General features: G+C 42.4%; 1 protein-coding gene across 11 annotated transcripts in view; it reads right to left on the bottom strand.

The window, feature by feature from the left end:
• Positions 1–25652, bottom strand: part of KCNMA1 (potassium calcium-activated channel subfamily M alpha 1) — a 784008-nt gene that overhangs the window by 128764 nt on the left and 629592 nt on the right. For all 11 annotated transcript variants that reach the window (XM_053584070.1, XM_053584058.1, XM_053584059.1 and 8 more), the window contains exons 16-18: positions 18343–18411; positions 8830–8916; positions 1231–1307 (exon numbers count right to left, since the gene is read on the bottom strand). In XM_053584070.1, the coding sequence (XP_053440045.1) occupies positions 1231–1307; positions 8830–8916; positions 18343–18411 (233 nt within the window). The remainder of the gene's footprint in view (positions 1–1230; positions 1308–8829; positions 8917–18342; positions 18412–25652) is intronic.

Below are 25652 nucleotides of genomic sequence, written 5' to 3'. Positions count from 1 at the left end.
TTGTGAAATGGTATTTTATCGGGTAATCATTCATAAATGTTCTTACTCATCTTCCCCAAGATTGCTGCTCTTGAGCTTTCCCTTCTGCAAAAAAGATTAGAGGACTTGGAGAACAAGTATCAGAAGAAGTCTTCGGGAGAGCCCTAGCCCCTGTGTATGGCTGTGAAACGGTCTGCAATCCCATCTTCTCACTCAACTTGGAAGCTTGGTTTCTTCTTTTGTGTAAAGTAAGATTAATAGCACCCCTTGCCTGTCAGACCAGGTTATGGTGAGGATCAATTTAAAACTATGAATCACCATAAGAGGGCAGGCATCATTATTTTTGTTTTTCTAGGGTTAAGGACAATTTCTATTAGGCAATGAAGTATCATTGCTGCAAAAGGCACAGCCTTCCCAAAGCAAAGACATGGTATCTCAGCAGATCACAGTCCAAAATACTCAATTCACCCCATCTTTCTCCGGAGGCCCCAGTGGTGAACTGCTTTAGAAGGGGCTTGAGACAGGATAGGTCAGAAGCAAAATCTAGCCTATCCTAAAGAGCAGTGGTGCTTCAGCAATAGTGCTTTAAGTCAGCCTTTGGGACAATGTCAATTGAAGCCCATTGACAATGACAAAGTTGTCTACGGCCATACTACCCTGAACGTGCCTGATCTCGTCTGATCTTGGAAGCTAAGTGGGGTCGGGCCTGGTTAGTACTTGGATGGGAGACAATGGCAAAGTTGTTTTCATGAGGCAGTCTGAGGGGATCACAATTGACAACTCTAGCTTTTGGTACTAAAACCTGCAAAAATTCCAAATAAAAAGATGATCAACTCCCATTTTGGAGACTCAGTTTCTCTCGCAGCCCGAGTGTACTCTCTCCGTGGCCCTAATCTCCTGGGAATCACTATACAAAAACTTTCCCTCCCCTATGGCTTTTGCTGTCTTCCTTTTATACATCATACTTGACTATGTCAGATGGGACCCATCTGGCAGCCCTACACTCCAGAAGTGAGGGTTAGGGTACTAGGCTCACTCCTGGGTGTTAAGAGTGGTGATGTTTCATCCTCTGCTCTAACAAAGCGAGGGCAGGTATCTTTTTCCCATCTCTTTCAACTGCTGGGGGAAACATAAACATGTTCAAGAAAACTCTTGATGTTTAGTGTCTCTCTAATAGGAAAAGGAGAAGGAAAGTGGATTTGGGGACTGGGAAGGGAAGAGGGAGGGGCCGGGGAAAGAAATACTACTTACGCCGTTTGCAGCCGCATTTTTTTATTCTTTTGGGATCTGTGATGTCATCATGACAGGCCTTGCAGTAAAAAAATGCCCTGGAGAAAGAGAATGGAAAAACTGACACGTCTCATAATCCACCCCAATAAAATGAGAACCACATTTCCCCCCCGCAGTGGTGCCAAATTAATGAAACACGCCAGCACTAATTTCCTTTAATCTTTCGAAAGGTTTAGACGTTTGCAGACGGAAATGTTTGTTGCAAGACCATTTCTTTCAAACACAGGATTCTGTGATTGGAGTTAGTGCTTCTTTTCATAAACTTCCACTTGCAGAGGAACTGGGAGAAAGGTTGTTAATGGGACACAGTGCGTCTGCTGGCTCATCTCTCATTTTTGAGAACAGCATTCAATACTGTTCATGGGAACATGTGGGCAGTCTGCCCTAGGCCCTGAGTGGGAAATTTAAATACAACTCTGAAAGCCCCTCTGGCTAGTCAAATAGATATTAAAGGGGACAGCAGCATGCCATTCCTCAGTCAAATAAAAATATTAACCTTGTCACTTGGAAGCACCTTTTCTTGTCAGCCAGAGTGAAAGAGAGTTGGGGAGGAGGGCAGAGAAGGAAAGACAAAAGCCATGACTCAGGCAGGTCTCCAGAACCCCCCACCCCCACCCCAGGATTTCAGGCTGAAAGCTGAGTTTACTCCACAGCTGGCGGGCCCAAGCTGTGAGGACATACTCTCCAGCCCTGAGAACGTGTACTAAATGAAGGTTTTCTTTTTACTGCAGAGCAAAGCTCAGCTGACCACTGGAATGAGTAGAGGCTATTGAGGGAAGGGTGGGCACAGGGGTCCTGGGAGAAGCAATCAACAAAAAGACCCCTAATCTGACTGAAGTGTCCATTGGCTGTGGCAAAGGTATTCTGGATGAGACAAAATAAGATCATTCAAGCACTATTTAAAATTGAAGTTCCTAAAACAGCACACGAGGCCTGTGTCCTTCAGTGCTGGGAGGTGATAAAACCCACTGGAACAACCTGACAGCCTTTTGGATTCAGAAACCACTAAAATCCTTGGCTTGGCATCTTTACCCCTGCCCATGTGAAGTTGAAGGCCAGGGGCAGACGTGGTCTTTCCTTGACCAGGGCCGAAGAAATAAACATGGTTCTTGATTTGACTCCTAGGTTCCTTTTCATGTTTTCTGCAGGACTTAGACTTATAATTCACACCAATTAACCAATGATAGGAGTGTTGGATCCAAAGGAGATCTTGGAGATCCTGCAGCCATAATCTCCAGGACCCTGTAAATTGAGGAGGTTGTTACAGCCCATTCAAAGTCACCCCAGGCTGGAGCTGGGCCAGCACCAGGAGTTCCAAGTCCAAGTCCAGGGCTTAGTCTACCCTAGCACCGCCTCTGCTGTTTGTTCACATGCCAGCCGTCAGCTGTGTAGTAAAGGAGAAGAGAGCTGACGGTCTACACTGAGTGGCAATGCGGTTAAGAACCCAATCAAGATGCCTTAAAACGGGAAGGCAAGAAAAGGAGAAAACATCCAAATTGGGGAAAGTAACTTTGCTTCTACTTCCTTTGGCTATTTCTCCCCCATTGGACGCTCCTAACACATAATAATAATAAAGGCAACAATCATAACAGCTCACATTTATAGAGCACAGACTACGGACAGGCCAGGTGCTGTTCCAAGCATTTTACAAAAATTAACATGTCTGATTCTCAAGTGACCCTTTGGAGGAAGAATGATTATTATCTCTGTTCTACACATAAGGAAACTGAAGCACAGAGAGATTAAGCAACCTTCTCAAGGCCACAGAGCTAAGACAGGCAGAGCTTGGATTCAAACCCAGGCAGTCTGACACCAGAGCCAGGGCCTCAAACCTGCCTATGATGTGACAAGATGATGGCGAGCCCGGATAGACTGTTGAAAAGATAAATTGTGATTACTTCATGAATTCAAATGTGATTCTTTTTAAATTTAATTTTAATTTTTAATAGACAAAAGTTCAATGCTTTTGAGGTATATAACACAATGTTTTGAATTACGTATGCACCGTGGAATGGCCAAATCAACCTAATGGACGTACACGTTACTTTACACGCCCTTTACTTTTTGTGGTGAGAACACTTAAGATCTACCCCCTCAGCAACTTCCAAGTGGGCAATGGTGGACGTTAGATGTTGTATGATAGATCTCTTGAACTATTCCTGTCTCACTGAAGTTTGTATCCTTTGACCAAGATGTCCCCATCACCCTCACCCAAGGCCACCAGGAACCACCATGGTCACCACTCTCTGATTCTCTGAGTGTGACTGAGGCAGATCATGGGGTATCTGCACTCCTCTGCCTTGTTTATCTCACTTAGCATAATGTCTTCAAGGTTTCAGGCAAGGAAGGTTAATAAAGAAATGATCTAAGGGCTGGGTTGTGTCCAAGGTCGCCTGGAGGCAACCCCTGCAACTGGAGGGGACAGAGCAGCAAAGCTCTAGAATGGTGCTCATAGAGAAATGCCACTCTGCACGCACCATTCTCTCCCCACCCACCTCTGCTGCTGTCACCATCACCGTCACCTGGCAAGGTCCCTATATCACTGCTGACCTGCACCTGGGCAACAGTGTCGCTAAAGAAGAAAACACACTGGCTCACTTTTAAACCCACAGCTGCAGATTCCAGAGGCCTTTCCCACCGACCCCACCTCTAGGATCACTCCATTCTCTGGGGACTTGCTTTACTACCCATCAAAACAGCTCTCTCTGCTCTTTTCTCCGCGTCCTCTCTGATTCAATGCACCCCTCCCAGAGACCGCCTTCAGCAGGTGACCTTGTGTCACACACATCAGCAAGAAGCCCAGCTCTGCCTCCTGCAAGGATGGCTTTTCTCCTCCTGTCTTCTGGTTTCCTGTTATGTGTGGCCCCTGGGAGGGGCCCGTAGGAGCCTGGAGCACAGAAAGAGAGGAATCCATCCCATTGATTCCTCAACTCCCTCCCCGCCTGGCTGTGAAATGGCATTGGTGAGACTTCTGTAACTGAAGGACGATGCCTTGCAGGGAAGCCATTCCTACCCCACAGCCTCTCTCTGCAGCTCCTTATCCCCCTTCCTCTTGACCCTGTAGATCTATGGTGAGGATGGCTCCCCTCTCTTGCTGGTTCTGGGGTGCTAGCACACCCGTGCTTGTTTTCCTTAGCTATCTGCCCACTCAGCAGTGTCCAGTTTTTTTTTCCTCTTCCAAACATTGGAAGAGTAAGAGTTGTCTTGGAACATGGAGTAAATACACAAATAGTAATGAAAGCTGATTAGCAAAAAAAAAAAAAAAAAAAGGTCTTGCATACTTTTTGTGATATCTAACACCACAGATAAGCAAAAAAAGTTCTCACAAAATCAGCAGGCAGCCCTCAGGGTGCAGGTCGGATGCCCCTGCATAGTCCCCTCATAAAACTCTCCTCCCTTTTCCCCATCTCTTTCTTCTCTTTCTTGTCAGGACCCTCATAGATACAGCACCCAAATTTACATCTCCAGCCTTCACCTGTCCCCAGAACCCTAGATTCTGAGACCCCACTGCCTTTATGATTTCTCCATGTGCACGCTTGGTGCACACCTCCAGCCGAAAAGCCCAGATAGAATCCTTAACTTCCTACCACCCAGAGAACTTGCTTCTCCTGCTGTGTTTGGCACCTTGAAAAGATGGAGTCATCATTACCCAACTGCTTATGCCCCAAGTCTAGGCTTCATCCATGGTTCCTTTTCTTTTGTTTCTCTCCTTGCTTCTACCCAGTTCATCAGTGGGTTCTATGGACTCTCCAAAACATGTCTGAGTGAGCCCCACTTCTCCCCACCTCCACTCCACCCCCCCGCCCCGGCAGCCCCAGCTGCCATCCTCTCTCGCCTACACCATGGAATAGTCTATCTGAGTCTTTTACCTCCTCTCCTGTTCCATTCATCCCATTCTCTACAATGCGGGAAGAATGACCTTTTAATGAGATAATCAGACCACCTCACCCCCAGCTTAAAACCATCCATGACTTCCATTTTATATCAAACCCAACCTTTGTATAAAGTGGTATAGGAACCAGCTTTCCTTCTGCCTGTACCCCCATCTCATCCCGCTCTCCCCTTCTCTTAGTCACACTTTCCTCCCTGGCCAGAGTAGACTTCTTTCCATCTATCTCCTCTTTCCATCTAATATTTGCATGATGGAATCTTTCCCCTCATCTCTAGCTTTGCTCAATTGCTACCCTCTCAGAGAAGCCTTCCCTTATGCCCGATCTAAATCCATGACCGACTTCCTTCCTTCCTTCCCTCCTTCCTTCCTTCCTTTCTTTCCTCCTTCCTTCCTTCTTTCCAATTCTCACTCTGTCACCCTGGGTAGATGCTACAGCAACATAGCTCACAGCAACCTCAAACTCTTGGGTTCAATTGATCCTCTTGCCTCAGTCTCCCAAGTAGCTGAGACTACAAGTGCCTGCCACAACACCTGGCTAATTTTTCTGTTTTCATTAAAGACAGAGTCTTGCTCTTGCTGGGGCTGGTCTTGAACTCCTGCCTCTGCCTCTCAGAGTGCTAGGATGACAGGTGTGAGCCACTGCACCCAGCCATCATTAATTTTTTAAATACTATAATTTCTCCTCCCTAGAATGTGAGCCCCATGCAAGCAGAGATTTCTCTCCATTGTTCACAACTGTTTCCCTGGCACCTTGTATACAGCCTACTAAGCAGTAGGTGGCTGATAATAGACAGCTCATGAATGAATAAATGAGTCAGAAAATATTTCCCAGTATTGCTGGGTCTGCCAATTTTTCCGGAGAAACCAGTAATAAGGATTTTTATATAAAAGCTCATGACTTTTTCACCTTGGCAACTAAATTACTTTTTTTAAAATGTGACCAGAAAGAATGCTATCTGCAAGCCAAATTAAGTCAACAAGACCCCAGTTTGTGACTCCTATATTAAAGACTATCTTCCAAGATTATTTAAGGAGGAAAATATTTAGTGGCAAGGAGCAAAGGGCAAGTGGCCAATGCCCATCCCCAAATGACCTTTATAAGACTGGAATTGAACAGTTTCACTCCTCTTTTCCTAAAATTCTGCCTCTGAAAGTTTCTACAAGTTAGAATTCATCAAGTTCATTTGTTGCTGTTTTGCAGTGGAGGGCGCAAACTCAACACTAGATCATCATAATCTACTTTTCCATTTTTACAAAACTTGTTTAGTTTCATTCAAATCTCCAATGTCCTTGCTGTGGTTTTCTGCAGTCTTCATCTATTTGAAAACCCCTAACTGACAGCATTTGCTCTGACATATCACACACCATGGAAAATTACAGGCCGGTGTTGGAGCTGATTGTGTCAGCATGTATCTGTGAATACCATAAAGCACTGAAATGAGACATATTGCACTCCTTAATACAGGAGGTAATTTGTTTTTTGGACTGCCTGGTATTTGTGACATTCATTAGTGAGAGATGCAATAGAAAATAGAATTACACAAATGGGATTTTCATGTTATATTTGCTATCTGGGTGGTACACATGATCTATGGTGCCACTGTGCTCCCCAGCCTCCTGTACTTGGCGCTGAGATGTTGCTGCGAGCTTTTGTGTATCACACTCTGGACAAGAGAACAAGCTTATTTTCTAGAGGACTAGGTGCAGGGCTTTGACCCCATTCACCCTGCCTTTTCTTCTCGGGATCCTCCAGAGAACAGTGACTTTCCATGGACTGGGGAGGGAGGTATTTCTGTCCCGTAGCTGGTTAATGGTGACCTTTCCCCAATTTGCAGAAGTAAATTTAAATTATTGGAGAACTCGGTTTTAAGGATGTTTTGTTTGTTTTGTTTTTGCTTCTCCAGCCTAGATTTCCTAGACAAGTGGATGATAATGAGCTAGGATGTAACTGGTCTGGGCAGTTTAGTTGAGTGGATGAGGAGAAAGAGAACCACAAGCAGCCACCGCACATATCATCATGCTGTATTCAGCATGTCAGGCCCACCCCTGCAAATAATTAAGAGTGCAGGTGCTGGAATTGACTTTGCGCAAACTAGTTAACCAATTTGTGCCTCAGTTTCCTCATATGTGAAGTAGGAAATAGTAATGCTACCTATCTATCTCATGAGGTCCCTGTGAGAATTTAGTGACTTCATAAAACACAGAAAACCCCGTACCTAAAACAGTGCTGGTGTATAGTCAATCCTCCATAACAATGTGTTAGTATTATTAAATTCGGTAGAAAGAGAGCAGATTTTACAAAAAGAAAGACCAGTTCCAACCTGGGTCCCGTCATTTGCTAATGTGCTGCATCGCCTGGGATAAATCATTGACCTCAGATTTACAGATCAAGAAACCAAAACCTTGAGTGTTTAGAAAGACTTACTTCCAGAGCTCTTTTAGAGGAGTAACAATAAAGAAATTAGCACACCAAGCAGAGGCCTGGCTTTGAGTAGGAGTGCATTAAATAAAGACCACGGGCTTATATAAATAAGTGTAGACCTTCACCATGAATAATTCTCTTAAAATACTTTATGTAACATTTTTGTTGAACTGAGTAACCTGGCTATTTGCCTCACATTTCCTCCTAATAAATTTTTCCAAGTCTCTGGACACAATCAAATATAACAATATTCCACGTAGTTCTGAAAAGAGCCCTCTGATTCTTCAGGCTGCTTAATAAGGCTTACAGATACAAATTAAAATATCATGAAACGTAGAGGCTAATGAAATCCTGGGCTGTATGCATGGAGGCCTAAATTGAAGGTGACAACTTTAGCCACTTACCTGGACAACTACAGATAGAACCATAGCCAGTTTAAGATTTCATTCAAAATTGATCCAAAATTTGTTTGGTTTTGACATAGGGTCTTGCTCTGTGTCCCCGGCTAGAGTACAGTAGAGTCATCATAGTCCAATATAACTTCAAGCTCTTAGACTCAAGTGATCTTCCTGTCTCAGCCCCTCAAGTAGCTGGGACTACAGGAATGTGCCACCACACTCAGCTAATTTTTCTTTTCTTTCTTTTTTTTTTTTTGGTATATATGGATTCTTGTTCTTGTTCAGGATGGTCTCAAACTCCTGAGCTCAAGCAGTCCACCTGCCTTGGCCTCCCAGATGCTAGAATTGCAGGCTTGAGCCACTGCACCTGCCCTATCCAGACCTTTTGAAATTCTATTTGGTACTTTCAGTAGTAAACAGGTAATTCTCAAATATATCCCCCCATATAATATTAAGTAAAGAGCACTAGACAAGGAGACAGTTGTTTCGTTATGTTTTGTTATGTTGCTGGGTCATCAAGAATCAGGATGATCTTGAGCAATCAATCGCTCAGCTCCCAGAGCTTCAGTTTTCTTCCTCATAAAATGAAGTAGGTAACTAGGCTTCCTAGTCCTAAGATTTTATTATTCCAACAATGTGTTATTGTCTGTGTGAAAAGAAGTCCATGGGAACATTTATTTTAAGGTACAATCTCCTTTTCCTCAAACTCTGCACCATTTGATGCCCATAGACACGTTAAGAAGCTCTGGGGTCAGTGCCCTGTGCATTTGGAAGCACACTCTACTTTCAGTAGGTCAAGATGTCTATAGCTGAGCCAGACAGAAAGCCAGATGAAAACAAACTCTTACCTCTTAACTTCTTTGGCATCACTTGCGATGAAAAATCCTAAAGTACCTTCTTGGATCTTAAGATGGTTTCCAGGATTAATTAATATACTGCTCAGTAAACAAACAAACAAACAAAAAGAAGACACGTTTGTGAGGTCATGTTCTGAATGGCTTGAAGGCTACATTGTACTCTTGTTTTTATAGGGGGCCCACTAGTCTAATGCTTTCCCCACAGATTTTGTTCAGAGCCTGATGTCCACAGCCCCAAGCATTTAGTTTGATAATGCCATCATTAATCTCTGCTGGTGAATTCCCAGCGTGGCACACACCCAGTTGAGGAAATCAAAGCACATATAGGTTTTAGGACCTGGGTTTCTATGATGAGGCAGTCTAGCCTCCATCATGGCCATCTGATTTGAAGCAAAGGCCATCATAATGAATCCCATTTGAAACATCTATGGATAGTTAACACTGAAGCATTATTGGCCTACTGAAGCTAGTGCCACATCAATTTTCCATTAGATAACAGAGCCTTAATGGGACCCCTATATGAATTCAGAACCATACACGTATACACACCACATGTTTCCACGGGGAATGGTACAAGACACCTGTAACCAATGCAGAAACCAGCCAAATGTCTTCATGACATTGATAAGGACCTGGAAGTAGATTCCATGTACAGCCTATGTAGGTAAAGTTGTATCTACCCAAAGAGTGCAAAAGAAAAAAGTCAGCAGGTGGATATACTTTATTCCAGTCTGCTGTTTATAAAAACGTATGGGGTGTTTAAATAAGATGTGTGTATAGCATGCATGTCCTAATTGAGGCAAACTGTAGTTAGAAAACAAATGGAAATTACCCCTAAAGAAAACTTGCCCTGCAGGGAAGTAGGAACCTAAAAATATACACTGTCCTATTCCAAAGTGGTCTAAATAGATTAGTGACCATGTTGTGTTTGGACTGATTGCAGAGACAAATGTATCCTGACATAATAAATGGATGAAACAAACAAGTTTAATTTTCTGCAGATCAAAAGCAGAAGACAGGAATATTTTACACAGGGATGGAGATGAGGCTTTGGGTTTAACATTAGGGACTCTGTATGAAGCAGGAGATACAACAGAGGTATTCTTTGATCTGAAAAGCAAGTGTTTAAGGTAAAAGATATTTAGAATCAGTCTAAAGCAGTAGTTCTCAACCTTCCTAATGCCCTGAGCCTTTAATACAGTTCCTGTGGGTCATGACCCACAGGTTGAGAACCACTGGTCTAAAGGAAGTCCTCCACTGCCCAAAATGATCCAAATGGGAGGTGGTAATTAACATGTCATCTTCTTCCACTGGTAAAACCATTCCTGAAAAGTGCTGTGGTGAACAGATGACATGTCTGTAGGAATACAAGAAGAGCCCAGGTGATCTTTTGCTCAGTTGGGAGAACTCTGAGCAGATCATTATTGCAAAATAATTGTGGTCACAAGAGTACCCACCGTTACGTATGACAAGACCTGACAGAAGGAAACCAAACCTGCAACATCTCTATTACTAACATTAAATGATAGCAAGAAGCTAGGAAGAGTTGACTGCTCTGCACTATGACCACAGGCAGGAAGGAAACCCCTTCAATGTCAGAGAGTAGCATGCACGCTAATAGCACAGCTTGTGATCAGCCCCAGCACTGTACCGGCGCCTCCTATCATCCCACAGCCACCTCTTCACATGGGGACAAGGAACCCTCTGGCTTCATACAGTCATGAGGGGAAAGAGTCAGAGCTTATACAGGTTAGATGGATTTATTTTTCAAAGCCAATTCAACTTGACATTTTAGAAAGACAGAATTTGAGATTTTACACATTTTCTTAACTCCTTTCCTGCAAGACAGTTCTTATATGCCCTGCAATAAGAACTCTGCAATCAGAAACTGGGTCCAAATCCTAGCACTGTCACTTAAAGCTGTCTGACTTTGGGCGAATTACAAAACCTCCCAGTACTCAATTTCCTTACCTACAAGAAGGGGTAATGATAATAATAGTCTCTTTTCAAAGAATTAAGCAAGGTAATGTGTGCAAGGCTCTAGTATTTTGGTTTGTGTTACTTTGTTATCCTTGCCCCCCCCCCAAAAGCCAACATGTATTTAATTTTCAACAAAATTGTCAGAGATTTTTTTTAGCTGGCCTCATGGAATGGAACACAGGACTTCTTATCAAAATAACCTTGCCCGTCATGAGACAAAGTTATAGGGTGAAGACTTGTACACTCCAGAATGATGTATAAGGACGTACATGAAAAAAATCACACGCATTTTAAGGAGTTAGGTCCTTAAAGTTTAAAAAAAAAACCTACATTTTTTCTATGGATTTATATAACAATGTGGGGGAAACTTCTGAATAGAAAAAAAAAAATCCTATCATGATATGAACAACAGAATTCAAAGGGAAAATTTTTACCCACATCAACGTCTTGGTGACATGTAAGCACAAGCAAGCTTCACAGAGAACCTGTTTTCTTTTTTCATACCACGTGCTGCATTAATTATACTCCAGTGGTTGAGCCCACTGTGTCCCTGTGAAACGCAGTGAAAGCAAGGTTCTGAGCAAGGACAAATTTCTTTTTGTTTCCGCTGTTCTTTATCAATAGTAAACAAGAATTTGTCTACAGTGAAAATTTGGGATTAGCATTCAAATGAGTGCACATTGAGATAATTTATTACATATTTATATTATACACTTTTGAGCTAGCTTTAGACAAGTTTGCACGGTAGAGAGGAGAGAGGAAAGATTCTGGCAAATTTGTGTCCAAACCTCAGGTTTGCTGCCTATGTTGGTTAAGCACTCAGGCACCTAAGTCAGGTCTCATCCGCTTGGGTCCTAGCTTTGGGCATGGGACCACAGCTAAGCCTCATCCTCCCTATCTGTAAAATGGGGTGAATATCCACTAGCTTACAGTGTTTTAAAGAGAATTAAAGCACATACTATGTGATCAGTGACTGGCACATAATAGGTTTTAAACACTTGGTTGTTACTAATAGTGAGCTAAGTGATTATGAAACTAAATGAGAGCAATGAACCTCTCACAGCACTGCAGCTCTCCATTTTGCCCTTGGTGCTAGTCAATGACCCAGGAGATACCGTATTGGCATGGAAAGACCTTTTCACTGACAAAAGCACACGAAACATTTTCTTCCTGAACAACATCTGAAGATGGGCTAATTTGGGCTGACTTTTGTCTGCACGATAGAGATCTCCTATTCAGTCAGTCTTAAGGCTGGCTGATTGTGGAAGGAACAAAAAGCATCTCCAATGACCTCGCAGGTGGTGTGACTCCAGGATGCCCTCTTGTTCCATAGACAGGGCTGAGAGGGTTTACATCATCTCCATGTGAGATGCAAGGCAGCACCATTTGCTGATACTGAGAACTTAGGCAGCCTTCTGGGTGGGAACCAAATGTATCAACCCACTCTTTGAGAATGATAAAAGAAAGAAATCTAGATACACAAAGATGCTAGATTCAGCTCATATATTTAAGCATATGAAAGAATAGCGTATGCCCCTGGTTCCAGGGTGCCATGGCATAGAATATTCACTGAGTAAGAGCAGAGTTTCAAAAACTCTTTGGGGAAATACATTATTGTTTGGGGTATTTTAGACATTGTCTTCTGTTCACATTCCAAATCTAGAACCTTTATATAAAACGCTAATCCTCTGCTTCTCAAAAATATAAAAAGATAAGAATTCTAGATAAAAGTAAATTTTTTATCCTTTCATTCCCACAAAATGCTTACTACCCTTAGAATCTGTCATTGATCTCCTAAAGGGAATACGAAAATTTGTCCAAAGATCTTTCATTCCTTTAGGAGGATATCCAATGTTAGTCTATTTTATGCTGCCGAAAGCCTCCTCCACCCCATTCACCACTTTAAATTAGTCCTTTGGCCCCAACTTTGTCAAATTCACTAGCTTATCAGAGATAAACATGAAGATATGTCATGTGAAGAATCAAGAAAATATCTAAGAAAAAAAGTCCATATATCTATTAGCAGAATTCCAACAAGGACATCTTCTTGGCAGAGGTGGACTTTCCTTCATTTCAAAGAACATATAAATCATGCTCTTTCTTTCATGACCTTACATATTTTAATGGAAAACATCCGGTGGCAGCTAGAAGCACAGGGCTGGGGTGATCCCTTCCCCAAGGATGCACATTCTCTTTTCTTATTTTGCTCTTAAAAGTACTTCTAGATATAGATTAAACTAATTCTTTTTCTCACCCACTGTGTGAGCCAAATACATATTTCCTGTAAGAAGCCCTTAGTTGTGATAGAGGGGTGAGAAACCTGGTAACTTTTATTTGCTTTTGAGTTTCTCATAGCAGGAAGTTAGAGTCCCACATGCAGCAGGGACTTTCTTCCTTTTCTCCTTTCCTTTCCTTTTCTTTCTTTCCTTTTTTTTTTGGACAGAGTCTCACTCTGTCTCAGTTGAGTGGGGTTGAGTGCCATGACACTTTCAATTAGTGGTTCAATGAATAAAAACTCGAAGTCATTAGCCTGAGTTCAAAAAGTTTTCCTTTCCCTCATGAATAAGGGGAAAGGAAGTCATGGCTTTCTTTCAAAGACCAGGCTGCAACTTTTATCAGGAAGGCCAATAAAAGGCCTGACCATATCTTTTTGGTGGGGCTGGCCAATGAGCTAGTCATCTCTCAGAGGCGTTAAGTATGAATGTGCAAATATACAAATATGGGAACAGTGCGCTTCTTGGGGAGTTGGAGCAATTGATTTCAGTATTGGAAATACCACTCACTTAGAGCTAAAATACGTGTTCCTAAACATAAAACACATCTACATGGAACTGATAGCACAGTCCAACAGGGACAAGTTTCTGAGGTTAGCTCCATGAGGGGCGTGCTAGGTCTAAGCTGGGTCATATTTCATTCGGTATCTCTTACTAACCACTGGTCATGATGGAAGACTGGGGCTTGTTGGGGGAAAAATGATTTATTCCCTTTCTCTGCCACTTGTGTATCACAACTGGGAAGCACCTAGTCATCTCTTCCTCAATCACCGTAAACCTTTACTTGCCTCCTGGTTTTGAAGATAACCAATGTTTGGCAATTCAACTGAAATATACATTTCCAAAGGAAACTTTTATCCATTATGGATAAATATGATAGATGTTGTGTCTCTCCTTCCCTCCCCCCCCCACCATTTTTGGTAGGTGTGATGTACCATTCCCCGGGCAATTAAAAAAAAAAAATCATGACGCATGTGAAAATATAGTTTGTACTTGATAACATGGTAATTATATTTGTGTCTAGCAAGCTAATGGGACTTCATTAACTAGAGCAAGCAAATAAGAACCATTAGGACTTCAATTCATGCTGTGCCCAGATGAATCATGGCGCTGGGAAGAGGCTTCTTTGATCACACAAGTTTCATATACAATTACATTGTGGGATTTTGAACCAATTGTGCTGCCTCCAGAGGTGCATGACTACGCCATGTAGTTTTTTGGCCTGTCATAGGGCACAGCTCAGAGAAACTCCACATCTCAAATTTACCAACTTTCTGGAACTTTTCATTTCTTCTGGGCTTTCAAATAGATGCTACTGGAGTCCCACATAACTAGACACACACACTTTCACTTTCAGATAGATGCAGGAGACACAGTTGAGTATCCCATGTTCCCATAAAGCTTACACCCAGCTGACTTGCACATAGAGAGTACAATGAAGGTTGCTCCCAGTTGGTTAGACTCAAATGATGCCACTGTGGTCCCCCAATGATACTGGTGAGGACTTGTTTAGCCTAAACCCGTTTTGATAATTTAAGAAATGGCAACTAAAAATCTATTTTGTGCCTACGGAAAATATTAGCCACATGGTAGAGGGAAGAGAAAGTTGATCTAGGAAGGATAACTCTGGATATTTGGTTCTGGGAGCAAGCCAAATGACTTTCTGGTATACTTTGGGACAAATCATGCCTACATCACAACATGCCTTCACCACAAGATAAAAGGACCAAAGGCCAAAAACCAACAGCACAGGTGCAACCACTGTGGACCTTTGAAGATGCAAAGTGTTGCAGTAACTTCTTGCAGTTGGGTCATATCAATAATACCAAACTGACAGGAAGCCACCTCTAGTTATACAAATCTAAACAAAATCCTCTGACTTTGGACAGAGGTCCAGACAAGTACACACACACACACACAATGACAAACACAAACACATGATAGTGATTACAATCACAGAGAAAAGAGACTCTCAAAAAGATGAACAAGTAGACATCTCAATAGTATGTTTTCAACAATCCTGTCTTAGATAACACATTATTGAAAAGCTATGCTGGAAGTATTAACCCACAAAGTTTCTTTTTACAAAATACCATTGATGATAATTTAGTCATGCTTCATGCAATGTAAAACAGCAGTAAAACAGGTTGAAGTCACATGGTGAAGGTGGAGATACTTTATATTCAGAAGTATGTCCAAATGCACTCGGGAAAAATAAACCCACGAGTTTGTCTCAGTAAGTGGTAGTACTCATTTGGTAAATCACGTGTAATCATCTAGCAATTTAGTAGCCGTGTTCTAAGTCTTCACTGAATACCATGAAATAAAATACTCCAAATGTTATCACCGAAATTAGAAGTGGAAGGGCTGGGTCTCTGTTTTGTGGATAAAAGGGCATGAACTCTGCTCTACAAACTAGAAACTCAACACAGGAAGGAGAAAGTCGCTAGGCATGTGAGTGGGGTACGTAGACAGGATGGTGCCAAAGTCCAGTGGACACCAAGACACAGGAGGACAAGACAGAAACAGACACAGAGGGTAGGAGAGAAGCATCCTCCTTTCGGCTTTAATAGTATTTGTTCCCATCATTGTTGCCATGATGGAAAACAGAATTGTGCCTTTTCTTTCTTTTCTTTTTTTTTTTTAGGTTTCCTGCAAAGAAGTTAGTGCGTCATCCAGAAGAATCAACAAATCAAACAAGAACAGAAATAGGCTACTTTCAGATTATGTGCTCTAATTGCAGAGGGGTGTATGTCTATACACACACACATATAAATACACATATAGAATATGTATATTAGACAAGGGGATGAGATTATATATGCAGATATATAATCTCTCTCTTCTTGAATTCTTGGCAAATGGTTAGTCCTGTGGTTAGGAGTGAAGACAGAGGGTGGAGGTTGGGAGCAAAGTTAACGAAGAGTGCATACCGCTTTCGGCTTCTGCAAAACGACAAGAAAAGAATTTAAAATCAAACAATTTGATAATAAATTGACTGACACCAGAAGGAAAGAAGGAATCAAAACCTTTGTTTCAAATCATTTGAAGGATGCATGTGAAAACAAGGGTTTTTCAGCAAAGCGTGAAACTAGTCTCATGGGGGTGAAATCAACAACAAAGGAGAGAGTTTAATACGGGTTGAAGGCAGGAAGGGCGGGAGGGGAAGCAGGTGTTCGGGGTTCTAACACCCGATCGGTTAGGAAATGTGACAGAAAAAGAAATGGGAAACTTTTAAATAAAGAAAAAGAACTAAAATTATTTTCTCGGGAAGGATCAAAAAATTGTTTCTTTGTAACATGGCAACTGCGTTTGAAAGGTCCTGTATTTTTTTTTCATGGGCGTGATCCTCATCCCCTCAAACACACCTTTTTCCACAAGAACCAATGCGCTTCCACCCTGAGATCAATCCACATTTGAGGATTAAAGCTGGCAACGGCACACGCAAAGCCAAAACCAAGCCACCACGTTCTTTTTGCCTTTTTCTGAAAAACAATCTAAAAACTATCTCTATCTATAAATGTGGCTTTGTTGAAAACATCTCAATTGAATCAACTGAAGGGTCTGTCAAAGAAAAGATTCTGTCTGCAGCGAGAACTGAGTTCTTTCTCTTAGAATGGTAACAGCAGATTCACACTGAACCATTAACAGCCTGTCACTCGGCCTCCTTGGGACCAGAAGGCAGCAGAGGAGAGACAACTAGTCAGGGTTCAGAGTGCAGTCTCCTGCCATGAAATTATTCTAGAATGCTCAAAAAGCACTATGCAGCACTAGTGTCATCCATATCATGACAATTTCTGAAAGATGCACAAAAGTGATAAAGGGCGAGCACTGAGTTACACAGAGATCTATTGACTTGGCAACACAAAGAATATCGTTTGCAAAAACCCAGGATATGCAAGTCCTACAGGGACGTGCAGGTGAGTATCGGCAAACAGTAATTCCACCTCATCTTTTGAACAGCAAATAACCAAGACTCTTAGTTGTTTGCAAATAATATTCTTCAGTTTGCCAACACAGAAAATAAAATGTTCATTTGTATACATACTTGTTAATTGCTACAGCCAGGTTCTACATGTGGCCACCAAATCTACCACTGCTTTCTTCTTTTTGGTTGATTTGGATTTTCAAAATAGATTAACATTTGATCAGATTGACTTTGTGAGCAATCTGATCTCGTGGTTAAGGTAACAGAAAACATTGGATTGACTTGCTGACGATCCAGTGTTTCATTTGGTTTCTTTGGTCAGAGACACAGACGGTGCATTGGGAAGTCCGGCTTTCTCAGACCATTAACCCAAATAATGCAAAATCCTTAAGCGATGATAGTAGGAACCTTCTTGGCCTGCCCTGCCTCTGCTCAGTTATTAAAGATGTTTGTTGCACTTTACACTTGGGCATCGGCAGGAAAAAAATGTACTATGAGAGGAACAGATTATGGGTGTCATTTCAGACAACAAAAGCTTAAGCATCTCTCAAAGAGCTCTCTTTCTTCCAAAATCGTTGATAAGACTTAGGGAGCAAAAATCTTCTCTGTTTTATCTGTACTGTATATAGTACTCCATCAACAAATTTTTTTGTTAGCTTGATGCTTCCCTGGTCCAGCATGAACTCATAGGGTGACTGGGTGTTATCTATTTCAACCAGACCTAGTCCCTCATCAGTCTGATTTGCACATAATAAAGTGCAAAATAAATAAAGAGAGCTCCTGCCTCTGAGCCCTGCTCTCCTGGCTAATTTACATGAAGCCTGATATTCTGCCACCTGGATTTCGGTTGCACTGGGAGAAGTGCATATGGCACACACAAGGCTGCTTGTAATTTGGCTATCAAGAAAGCTGGTGTCTTTCCTTATGGCTCCACCCTGTGTCTGCTGGGAAGGAGGTCAGAGGCTACCTGCCTTTTGCTCACAGCATTCCAAAAGGGTTTTAGGACAGGGTCTGTCCCCAGTTTTACAGTTAGAAGGTGGGAACTCCAGGTTGGCATGGAGACATTTGGAGGGTTGATCTCTCTCCCCTGGAGAAACACTCCCTGAATGCACAGTGGGGCTTGGGAAGCCAGGCTGGTCTGGGGGAGAAGCTGCGGTGTCTGTGGAAGCACACCTTGTAATGTACCCTAGGGTCAGAGAGGTGCTGCTTTGAGTTCCAAGCAAATCAATAATGCACAAGAAGGCAGAAGTGGTCTGAATGTTCCCAGAGTACACTCTTCACCACCAAAAACGTCAGCTGGCCGCTGGGTCGTAGCACACTTACCGGCTCTCTCGGTTGGCAGACTTGTACTCAATGGCTATCATCAGGAGCTTGAGCTTCACAAAACACAGCCTGTAATGAGATGGAGAGGCCTCCCGGTCAGTGCTTCTGAACAACCAGAGACACATAACCAACACTCTTAAGATCTTTCGGTCCCCTACTGCAGCCATTACCTAAAGGGATCCTCGTTCCACCCTCACTGTGCCAGAGGGAGGGGGTAGAAGCGACCCCTCCCCATCTTCCCCATTAAACCTGATTTCTCACAAGTGATAAGGTGCTGGATGTTCAAAGTGCAAATTGCACTTGTGTCTGGATGTCCAGACACAGACTCCAAGCAGGGATTTGTGCCTGGGGATTTACACTGGGCCAGATTCATTAGTCACTCGGTCGGGTAGTAAAATGTTAACTACAGGGGGAGGGAGAGATTTGGACCAGCTGGACCTGTTATTTGGATTCCATTTCGGTCTTTTGTACAAATGGCTCATATTGTTGTTCTGAGCAGACCCTTGGGTGCTTGGAATGATGGTAATAATACTTAGCCTCCGTGTAAGTGCCAAGTGCATGACTATGGCATTGTCACTCCTGGCTCCGTCCAAGCCACTCACCTCGTCTGCTCAACACTCTCAACTACAGACCAGACTGGGTGGAAGCTGGCTTGTCCATGTATCTGTTATGCAGTTCCCTAGCCCCAGGGCCTTCTCCTATCCTCCTGACCCGTCTTCCTAGATCATGTCAAATCTAATCTTCTGCCCACAGGTATTGACCACCTACTGCTATCCTCTGAGTTTCTGTTCTCAGAATTCCCCCAGCACCTGTCTGTAACCAAATCATTTAGCCCTTAGTCCTTTTATACTGGCTATGGTTGCTCCCTATTGTTTCACGTGTCTAAACTTGGTCTCCTCAATCACAGCAACTTCTTTAAGAGTTTGGACTTTGGGATTCTCTGCAGTGCACAGTAAATGAACCCACTGATACAAAGAAGCTCAAAAAACAAATGGTTTCCACTTACTAGGTTTCGATTCCAAGAAAATAATAAAGGGTTCAGTAAAATATATATGCATAAAGATGCCTGGATAGTGTTATTTGTATAGAATAAAAATATTGAAAGCAACCTAAATATCAAATAACGAGGCAATGGTTGAAAAGAGTACAGTGCCACGTGATATCAGACACCATTCAGGATGACTCTTGAAGACCAATTCAAGATACAAGATCAACCAATCATATTATATTCAAAGGCACAAACATGTAAATAATGTACACAATTAGATGACAATATACATTTATATACTCACATAAAATAAAAGCTTGCATAAATAAGAAAAGAATTGTATACATGATGCATTACAAGTTTCTACAATGAACAGTATCATTCCTGTTTTAAAGATGTCTTGAATAATAAAGTGCTGATTGACTAACAGATTGAAAAATCGGTTGATGGTTACTTAGTTCCAGCTTCATAACCGGGCTGGAACATGGGGGTGGGGTCTTCCTGGTGGAAGTTTAATAGTATGTTTACTTTCCCATACCATGCTTAGAAGGAAGATGTTACCCCAGTTATCTGACTGCTATGAAACTAAGGCTCAGAAAGTCCATTCACCTTGCCTTAGGTTTCCAGCTTATACCTGCCACATTATACAACATCTTCATCTCCAGTGAAGCCTATTTTGTACTGGGAGAAATAGGCAGTAAGCAAACCTAGAAGTGAATAAATAATAAATTTCCAGATGATAACAAGTACTGTGCAGAAAATAAAACAGGCAAAGAGAATAAAGAGTAACTGGGAAGGGGTGAGCCATCTGCCATGGTTCGGGAAGACCATTCTGAGCACAGGAGCATGGAGAGAATGGGCAAGCAATGAGAAGATAGGAGAAAGAGCTTTCAAGGATACAGAAACAGCCGATGCAAAGGCCCTGAGGCAGGAAAGAGCACTGGCTGTTTGGGGACCAACAATAAAGCCAGCAAGGCTGGAGCAGGATCATGAGGACTTTGCTTGCCCCAGCAAGTAGTCTGCAGCTTATCTAAGAGGAGTGGGAGGGTTAAATTTTCAGTAGAGAAGCAACTGCATCACACGTTCTGGACATGGGCATGTGCTGCTTGCAAGGAAGGTGCTGATGAAGACTTCCTGCTCTGCAGGGGGAATGAGACCAATTGCACATTCCTACAAGAAGCCAGTGGTTGCAGCACTGCCTTTAGCAGACAGATTTCTTTTTTTTTTTTTTACCTCTAGAAAATTATTTTTTTTCTTTTTTTTTTTTTATTAAATCATAGCTGTGTACATTGATATAATCATGGGGCATCATTCACTAGCTTCACAGACCGTTTACCAAGTTTCGCATATACCCTTGTAAGATGCACTGCTAGTGTAATCCCACCAATCCTCTTCCCTCTACTCACCTCCCTCCTCCCTCCCCTCCCTTTCCCCCTTCCCCCTATTCTTAGGTTGTAACTGGGTTATAGCTTTCATGTGAAAACCCTAAATTAGTTTCATAGTAGGGCTGAGTACATTGGGTACTTTTTCTTCCATTCTTGAGATACTTTACTAAGAAGAATATGTTCCAGCTCCATCCATGTAAACATGAAAGAGGTAAAGTCTCCATCTTTCTTTAAGGCTGCATAATATTCCATGGTATACATGTACCACAATTTATTAATCCATTCATGGATCGATGGGCACTTGAGCTTCTTCCATGACTTAGCAATTATGAATTGGGCTGCAATAAACATTCTGGTACAAATATCTTTGTTATGATGTGATTTTTGGTCTTCTGGGTATATGCCCAGTAGAGAGATTACAGGATTGAATGGCAGATCTATTTTTAGATCTCTAAGTGTTCTCCATATCTCTTTCCAAAAGGAATGTATTAATTTGCAGTCCCACCAGCAGTGCAAAAGTGTTCCCTTTTCTCCACATCCACGCCAACATCTCTGGTCTTGGGATTTTGTAATATAGGCTAGTCTCACTGGAGTTAGATGGTATCTCAAAGTAGTTTTGATTTGCATTTCTCTGATGATTAAAGACGATGAGCATTTTTTCATATGTCTGAAGGCCGTGCGCCTGTCTTCTTCAGAGAAGTTTCTCTTCAAATCCCTTGCCCAGCCTGCGATGGGAGATTTCAAAGGACCAACTTTATCCAGGAGCACTTGGGCTCTCCTGGTGATTTGCAGGTTTTCTGATTCCCGCCAGCAGACTCTAATGCCCTGGTCTTTGTGCTGATTATGCAGCTTGCTGAAACACTAACACACATATCCTACTACAGCTGGGAAAATGCCTTTCTTCATTTACATCCCATAGAGCACCACTCACACGCACCCTTTATGGGGGCTGTTGCTCCTGGAGCTAAAATTGTTTTTAAAAAATCAGATAGCTTATGCAATGTTTATTGAACCAAATTACCATATTAAGTAACCACTTTCTTATGTAAATAGTAGCTAATGCCAAAAAAACCCAAGAAGTCTCATTTTAACATAGCACGGATCATGCAAAGGTTAATTTGCTGATATCCTGTGAACAACAATCATTCCAATTTGGGGCTCTGGTAGCTCATGGGATCAAAGATCTTAATTGCTTTTACAGATCTAATCCTACTGGTAAGAAGGGAAGAAATAGTTCATGGTAATGGTGAATTATGTCTTGCTAGCTACTACAATATCATTTACCAACTGAATAAGAAAAGAAAGGAGCTTCCTAATGCAGGGAGGTCCATAAATGGTACGTGGCCTTCTGCATGTTACTTAACCTTAGGAAGAGTAGACCAGAAGGTCTGAGTCCTCTTCTAGCTTTTAAGTCCATTAACTTCATAACTTTCAAATCCATACCTAAGATGATTTTCCACTGTTTTGTGGCAGCCTCCTATTAAAAAGCTCTTTGATCCCAAATAAGCTGTTGTTCACTGGCCAAAAGACAGAGCGATGTGGACAGAGAGTATATGCAAACAGTGCCACACCATAGATTTGTAGACTCAGGCCCTTCAACAGTGACTGGGTCTGCCCTTCTCACACCGATGATAAATAAAGGTCCAAACAGGGGGAAACACTGATCTCAGGGTGAAATGGCTTCCATGTAGAAAAGCCAAATGTGGAAATCAAGTCCCAACGCAACGTGTGCTATGCAGAAGCTTCTCATAAGAATAGAGGCAATGGAGCGGGGGTCACAAGCCCAATGCCCAGATGCTTTCTGCTTAGTCCGTGCAGAGCTTTAAAAGCAAAAACTAGGAACATACCAACAGGTGATTTCGTGTAAAAACTGGCTTTTCAGCTTTCCTTGAAAAAATCAAATATAGCCACACCGGCACCGCATTCCTTGTGGCTAAAAGGGGCTAGAGATAGAAAGCACTTACCTCCCTGGGTGGGCTGCGTGTTCTCCAATGATTTGCCACAGTCCCCACCATTCCCTATTGCTCAGACCTCCTCACTCTTTGCTCAGACCTCCTCACTCTTCAGTCTTTATTGCTAACTGCCTACCCCCTACAGACATGTAGGTTTTTAATCCTTGCGCTAAAATTATCTGGATATTGGCAGAATACTACTCTTGAATGACAAATTCTGATTTACACTAGATGTAGAACCATGGCTCCGCTTTTTGTTAGATCCTGGCACAGAGAGTTGGCCAATGTTAGGGTCCTGGGCATAAGACTGCAATGGAGGTTCAGCCTTTGTTGGAGGGGGGGGTTCCAGTGGGAAACAGCAGAGCTGGGGGCGTATATAGCAGGGAGGTGGTGTGGTGACCACTGTTGACTTATCTTTCCTCTCTACACCAAACCTCTCCAGTATAGGATCCAGACTCTGCCTCACTGGCATTTTGCAAAGTTCAAAGAGTAAGTTTTTGATATAGGCTGAATAAATAAATGCATGAATTAATAGGAAACAGAATCTTACAGGTTGCTGGGGTGGTAGCGAAGAGATAAAGTGGCAAACTAGGAAAGTCTAGGCAGAGAAGGTTTGAAAGTGAGCATAGGATCACGAAGCAAGATGCTTAGCTTGTTTTGTTAGATGCAGACAGATGGGAAAGGGAGGATGTAAAAGGAAATAATAGCAGCGGTGATATGCTCTGGGAATCTAATTTTTGTTTTCAATCCACTATGCCAAGATGCAAGTCCAATTCTAAGATACAGACAGCAATTTATCCTTGGGACCTCCAGAGATCCTGTTACAAGGTGTATACTCCCGAGAATATATTTTCAGACTCCCCAGAGCTGATGTTCTGTGGTTAAATATTGACTCGCATCATCCCATACCCACGGCACGATGGGCACTAACCATCTAATCCTGACGGTTCTCCTTCAGTCTGATTCAACCTCCAGATTCTCAGTGTGTGCAGGATGGTGTGGGATGAGGCAGCCGGATGAGGGCGAAGTAGGGTGCAAAAAAGAAGCAAGAAAGCCTTCACAGTGTGATAAATGGGATAAAATCAGCCGTCAGCTAGTAAGAATTGAATTCTTGGTTCTAAAATAAAATGTCCCAATATGTCCAATGCAGGAAGTTGTCACTCGTTGCAAAAATAATTACAGAGGAATAGAAATGACTTTTTAGTTTTTTAAGAAAAAATGCCACTTGTCACAAAAAGGTCTTAAACCAGCAATCTGCAATAAAACTGTTGTAATAACAAGTTAGATTGCTTTCCTGATAATTATGAAGTAGAGGTCTACCAAATTTGACAATGACATTATACGAAGCCTTTTTTTTTAATTGCCGGCATCATCTGTTAACTACAGTAGTTTCAACCCAGATGTTCCTGAACAAAGGCTCTTAAGAATTAGAGTCCAACTGTTTCTACCTACCCAGAGGGAAATAAATAGTTCTTGCCATTAAAATCAGCCCCCTTGACTGGAAAGATTACTTGCTGGTGTGAATTAAGCATGGTAACCTGTCATAGAGTTTGTACCTTGTAATATGCTCAGGAAATGAGTGCAAAGAAGAGGTTTGGGGCTGCTGAAGATGACTCACCCCACAAGTCAGGTGGGCGAAATGGAAGATGCAACCGTCACTGTGTTCCCCATACCTGACCCTATCAGTGGCACGAGCCCCTCTTCAGCTATCCCAACAGGCCCTGCGAATGTCAGACAGGCTGAAGTAGAGGCAGATGTAAACACCACACTTTGGGTAACAAGCCTTTAGGATCAAGTGGCTGGAATGGAAAAGATTCACAGTCAGGAGCTTTGATTTAAAACAGGAAGCTCTCAAAATGGAAACATCTAGTTAAACTTTGAAACACCAGGATTTGCAAGACTTGGCACCAAGAAAATAGAAGTGATTGAAAATGTTCATGGAAATGTTATGAAAATTCCATTTCTCTAAGGATCTCTCACGAGAGTAGAGTGGGAGGGCTTTAGAAAATTTTCACCCTCAGTCATGCACACACACACATCTCCACTAGCACACATGGGTGTGCACACCACGCACGTCTCCACTAGCACACACGGGAGTGCACACACACACATCTCCACTAGCACTCATGGGTATGCACACCACACACGTCTCCACTAGCACACACAGGAGTGCACACACACACATCTCCACTAGCACTCATGGGTGTGCACACCACACACATCTCCACTAGCACACACGGGAGTGCACACACACATCTCCACTGGCACTCATGGGTGTGCACATACACACATACATGTCCACTAAGACACGTGAGTTTGAACATAATGACATTCCTTGATATACACAATTAGAATTTGTATGGTATGAATAAATGCATTTTTAGAGAACTTTGCTATTACTATTAGTAATCAGAATCATCAAATGAAAGGAAAAACTGTTTGCTACGCACACCGAGCATACAGTCAAAGCCCTAGCAGCCACCACATTTCCAGCTGGACTTTCTCCCTGCCTGACTCTTCTGTAGAAAACTCAGGGTCTATCATTGTCCTTTTAGCCTGCTATCAAAGATGCCAGTAGAATTTTTATGGTCACTGGTTTATTCACTTGCGTGTAGTCATGGAAGGATTACTGGTCACCTTCTGGGTTCCTGTAGTAGAAATAACCAATATTTTACCTACACGTGTCCATATATGTTCAGCCTTAATAAAAATACTCCCAAGTCAAGTAGATGGAGTGGGCCAGTTATGTGAGGGGAAAATATTTTTTCTTTTTCTTTTTTTGTTTTGGAGACAGAGTCTCACTATGTCACCCTCAGTAGAGTGTCGTGGCGTCACAGCTCACAGCAACCTCAAACTCTTGGGCTTAAGTGATTCTCTTGCCTCAGCCTCTCAAGTAGCTGGGACTACAGGTGCCTGCCACAATGCCCAGCTATTTTTTTGGTTATAGTTATCATTGTTTTTTGGCAGGCCTGGGCTGGGTTCAAA

Source organism: Nycticebus coucang, chromosome 3 (assembly GCF_027406575.1).
Source record: "Nycticebus coucang isolate mNycCou1 chromosome 3, mNycCou1.pri, whole genome shotgun sequence".
Lineage (NCBI taxonomy): Eukaryota > Metazoa > Chordata > Mammalia > Primates > Lorisidae > Nycticebus > Nycticebus coucang.
The sequence above is the reverse complement of the archived record's forward strand: the minus strand, read 5'-3'. Positions and strand labels throughout refer to the sequence as shown.